The sequence below is a fragment of the Numenius arquata genome, unplaced genomic scaffold (genome assembly GCF_964106895.1).
Source record: "Numenius arquata unplaced genomic scaffold, bNumArq3.hap1.1 HAP1_SCAFFOLD_488, whole genome shotgun sequence".
In the NCBI taxonomy this organism is placed as follows: domain Eukaryota; kingdom Metazoa; phylum Chordata; class Aves; order Charadriiformes; family Scolopacidae; genus Numenius; species Numenius arquata.
Genome location: NW_027414351.1, coordinates 19,731 through 23,747, shown reverse-complemented (window position 1 = coordinate 23,747; position 4,017 = coordinate 19,731). Strand labels below are relative to the sequence as shown.

The 4,017-nt window shown below is 54.3% G+C and overlaps 1 protein-coding gene across 1 annotated transcript; it reads right to left on the bottom strand.

Moving 5' to 3' along the window:
• LOC141477926 (olfactory receptor 14C36-like) lies at positions 1 to 1,055 on the bottom strand. Its single transcript, XM_074167098.1, has one exon. The coding sequence runs from the start codon at positions 1,053 to 1,055 to the stop codon at positions 87 to 89; it is 969 nt and encodes a 322-aa protein (XP_074023199.1). The 3' UTR covers positions 1 to 86.
• Between the last annotated feature and the right edge of the window lie 2,962 nt (positions 1,056 to 4,017).

Sequence of the window (4,017 nt, the reverse complement as noted above, 5' to 3'; positions counted from 1 at the left end):
CATGAATACAACCAAGAAAAGATAAAACCAAATATACCAAACCAAAAAAGTCTACAAAAGATAGGTTAGGTGTGTAATGAGTTACATCACGAGTGATGTGCAAAAGAAGATGGGAATTTCACTGCTGCTTCTGAGAAGGAAGCGGTCATCAGTTTCCTTAGGGCATCATTGAGCTCCTTGTTCCTCAGGCTGTAGATGAGGGGGTTCAGTACTGGAGGCACCACTGAGTACTGAAATGATAGGAACAGGTTCAGGGATGGGGAGGAGATGGAGGGGGGCTTTGGGTAGGCAACCATGCCAGTGCTGATAAACAGGGAGACCACGGCCAGGTGAGGGAGGCACATGGAAAAGGCTTTGTGCCGTCCCTGCTCAGAGGGCATCCTCAGCACGGCCCTGAAGATCTGCACATAGGACACCACAATGAAAACAAAACAACCAAATGCTAAACAGACACTGACCACAAGAAGCCACACTTCCCTGAGGTAGGAGTCTGAGCAGGAGAGCTTGAGGATCTGGGGGATTTCACAGAAGAACTGGTCCACAGCATTGCCCTGGCAGAGGGGTAGGGAAAATGTATTGGCCGTGTGCAGCACAGTGTAGAGGAAAACACTGCCCCAGGCAGCTGCTGCCATGTGGACACAAGCTCTGCTGCCCAGGAGGGTCCCGTGGTGCAGGGGTTTGCAGATGGCAACATAGCGGTCGTATGCCATGATGGTGAGGAGAGAAAACTCTGCTGAAATGAAAAAGACAAACAGAAAGAGCTGGGCAACACATCCTGCAAAGGAGATGGCCCTGGTGTCCCAGAGGGAGTTGGCCATGGCTTTGGGGACAGTGGTGGAGATGCAGCCCAGGTCAATGACAGAGAGGTTGAGGAGGAAGAAATACATGGGGGTGTGGAGGTGGTGGTCACAGGCGATGGTGGTGATGATGAGTGCGTTTCCCAGGAGGGCAGCCAGGTAGATGCCCAGGAAGAGCCAGAAGTGCAAGAGCTGCAGCTCCCGTGTGTCTGCAAACGTCAGGAGGAGGAACCGGGTGATGGAGCTGCTGTTGGACATCTCCTGCCTCTGGGCATCGATCACTGAACAAAGAGGAAAGGACAGAGGCAAGGTTGGGGAGAATTGTATGAGCACAATCAAAGCCATTCCTCATCCTACACACTCCCTGCCACTTTGCCATTTCTATGAGATCATTCAGCTCTGTGCCTGGAGCTCTGACTGCTGCTGGCTGAGTGTGCCGGGAGAAGCAGGACGTCTGCCCACAGGCTGATGAGGAGTCAGCCCTGCTCTGCAACAGCAGATTCCTGGGAATGGTGTGGGCTGTCCTTGTTTTCAAATTTCTCAGATAAACCTCTCCTCATGCAAAAGGGCTCGTCACTATCTGCACCCCCATTGCCAAGAAACCATAGTCACAAAAGAGTTTGAGAGAGGCTCTTTTGCAGCTCTCTCCCATCTCAGCTGAAGATTTTCTTGCATTTCAGGAACGCTCATTATTTCTGCTACATTCAGGGACAACAAAGTGAGACCTTTGAGGCAGAGGATCACCTGTGGGTTAGTGCAGAGAGAGGGGAGATGGTCTGTCCCTCTATCTTGCTCCCAACAGCCCTCTCTGCTTGTGCCTTTCTGAGACAGGGGGTCATCACACTCACACGGTGACCTGAAAAGAACTGGGCACTGCTGAGAGCAGAGAAAGCCACCGCCGAGTGTTCGGTGTCTCCCCCTTCAAGGTCTCAGCACCCCACTTCTGGCCAAGGACGCACAGGGTTCATTTCACAAACCCAGCGGCATTTCCTTGGTCGTAGCATCTCTCTGCTTCTCCACAGGGCACTCAGGTAACACCAGGATGCTCTAGGACAGATTTGCATCTGGAAGGCAGCTCAGTGCTTGGAAGGACACCCCACGGAGAAACCCAAGTGTCCTAAGGATGGTGTCTCAGTAAGGGAGAGCCAGCTCGTTCCTCAGGGGATGACACAGCCCCACAGTCACATTGCCCACAGCCCCACAGGTCAGAGGAGAGCTTGGACACTTCGTTCCCATGGACACACCTGCCTGGGAGGAATCACAAGAGCAGTGCCTCACTCGGCTGCTGCATCTCCCATCCCCAGAGAGCCCGACTGAGAGAACAAGGTGACAATATCAGAGACAAGTGGAGAAACAAGTTAAAATGCAGGGATGGTCTGGCTGAGAGAGACAAGTGGAGAGAGAGCCGGGCACTCAGGACAGCGTTACCCTCACCCAGCTGGGCACACCACCTCCCCAGCAGGAACTTTGCTGGGCCGGTTCTCTCAGCTCCTGTGCTCTGGAGGGGAAAACGGACACACGCGGTTAGGGAGATGCCCCACGGCTCTGCTGGAGCTCTGGCTTCACAGGAGGGTTGTTCATGCCTTGGACCACAAAGCCTTGAGGACAGGGCTTTGCTGGGTGGGACAGGAGGCAAGGGGGCTTGCTCAGAGGAAGGGGTCTGCATTGGAGGGGATCACACAGAGAGTTCTGAATTCTCCCTCCCACAACATTTCTGGTTTAATTTCCTCTCCCTCCCTGATCATATCCCTTCTGCCAGGAGATTTTCCTCCTGGAAGGTGTTTCCCTGCCCCATGACTTTTCCCCATCAGTGCTCACAGATCCCACCCTGACCTCTGCGCACTCACCATGGCCCTACAGAAACCTGCCTGTTTGCAGGGCACTGCCTGGGCGCATGTTCCTGTTTGCAGGTGGAAAAGGGCTGTTGAGAGCAACCCTGATGGGTCCAGGAAAGGTGATGCTGGTGCTGTCGATGGGCAGAGGAGTGGCTGAAGGCACTCTAGGAGGTTCCTGGCAGACCTACTGATCTTTCAAAGTTACAGCTCCAGAGTCTCAGTGACTTCTTCCAACTTGAGAACTCCTTAAACATTTATCCCTTTTTCCACCTCCCCTCCCCCACAAGTCAAAAAATAACATATAAAATCAGGAAAGCTCTTTACCTAAAACTTAATCCCTGCCACGACCTTTGCCTTGAAAAGTCCCCTCGGAAGTGTCCTATGGGCAATCTGCAGCTGTGAGCAGCCCTGATGCACGCAGCACCCTCTTGACAGCAGGTCATTCTCCTGCCAGGTGTTGCCTCTTCCCCCCATGGCTTCTGCCCACACTGCTGTGGGGAGCTCCCCGGGAAGGCTGAGAGCTGACCCCGACAGGTGGAAGAGTCCCTGCCCCAGCACACAGTTCCCTGGGACACAGGGACCCTGCTCTGAAGGACAGCCCTTGTACCCCTGGGGAACATCCAGCTTCGCACTCCCGGTGTGAAGCCATCCCTGGGAGAAGGCAGCTGATGTGCCCTCTCCCTTTGAAAGAGCCTTAGGGAAGCCGTGCTCCAAAGCAAGTCCTTTTTCTCTACTCTGGAGAAACTGTGAGAGATGTCCTGAGAGATGCCACAGGCTGCGGGATGTGCCATTCCAGGAACCGCAGCTGCATTGCCCTGCAGCCAGAGACTTACCCTGTCAAGGGCTGTGAAGATTTCTCCTCCAGTGAGCTCTCAGACATCCTCCCAGTCCTGACCACCTTTAAGCCCTCTCTCTGCCTGTCTCCTCTCCCTGAGATACCCTGGGAGTGCCCTCAGCCCTGCTGCGCTTGGCAGAGGAGCTGCTCCTGGGCAGAGCTGTCTCTCTGCAGCGCTGCCCCGTGGCCAGGAGCTCCCTCCGTCCCAGGAGCCCGGCCCAGCTCAGCAGCAGAGGAACAGCCCAAGGCAGCGCTTTCTTTGCCCCCTCTGGGCTCCCTGGAGATGGCCCTGGGGCTCCAGGGGAACGTGCTGTGAAGCAGGCTGAAGTCATCACTGATGTTTCCTCTCTCAGCTGGGGAGAGGCGCTTCTTTCCAGAACTGTCAATTCTCCTCTCAAAGTTACTTCAAAGGTCACTGGTTTTGGTATCATTTAATAAGAAGACAGGACACCCAGACAGTGACAGGCAGGGATCTCCATTACTCCTGCTGAGAGAAGGCATTCCGCTGAGTCAATAAACCATCTCATCCTGCGTTTCTATTGCTGGCATT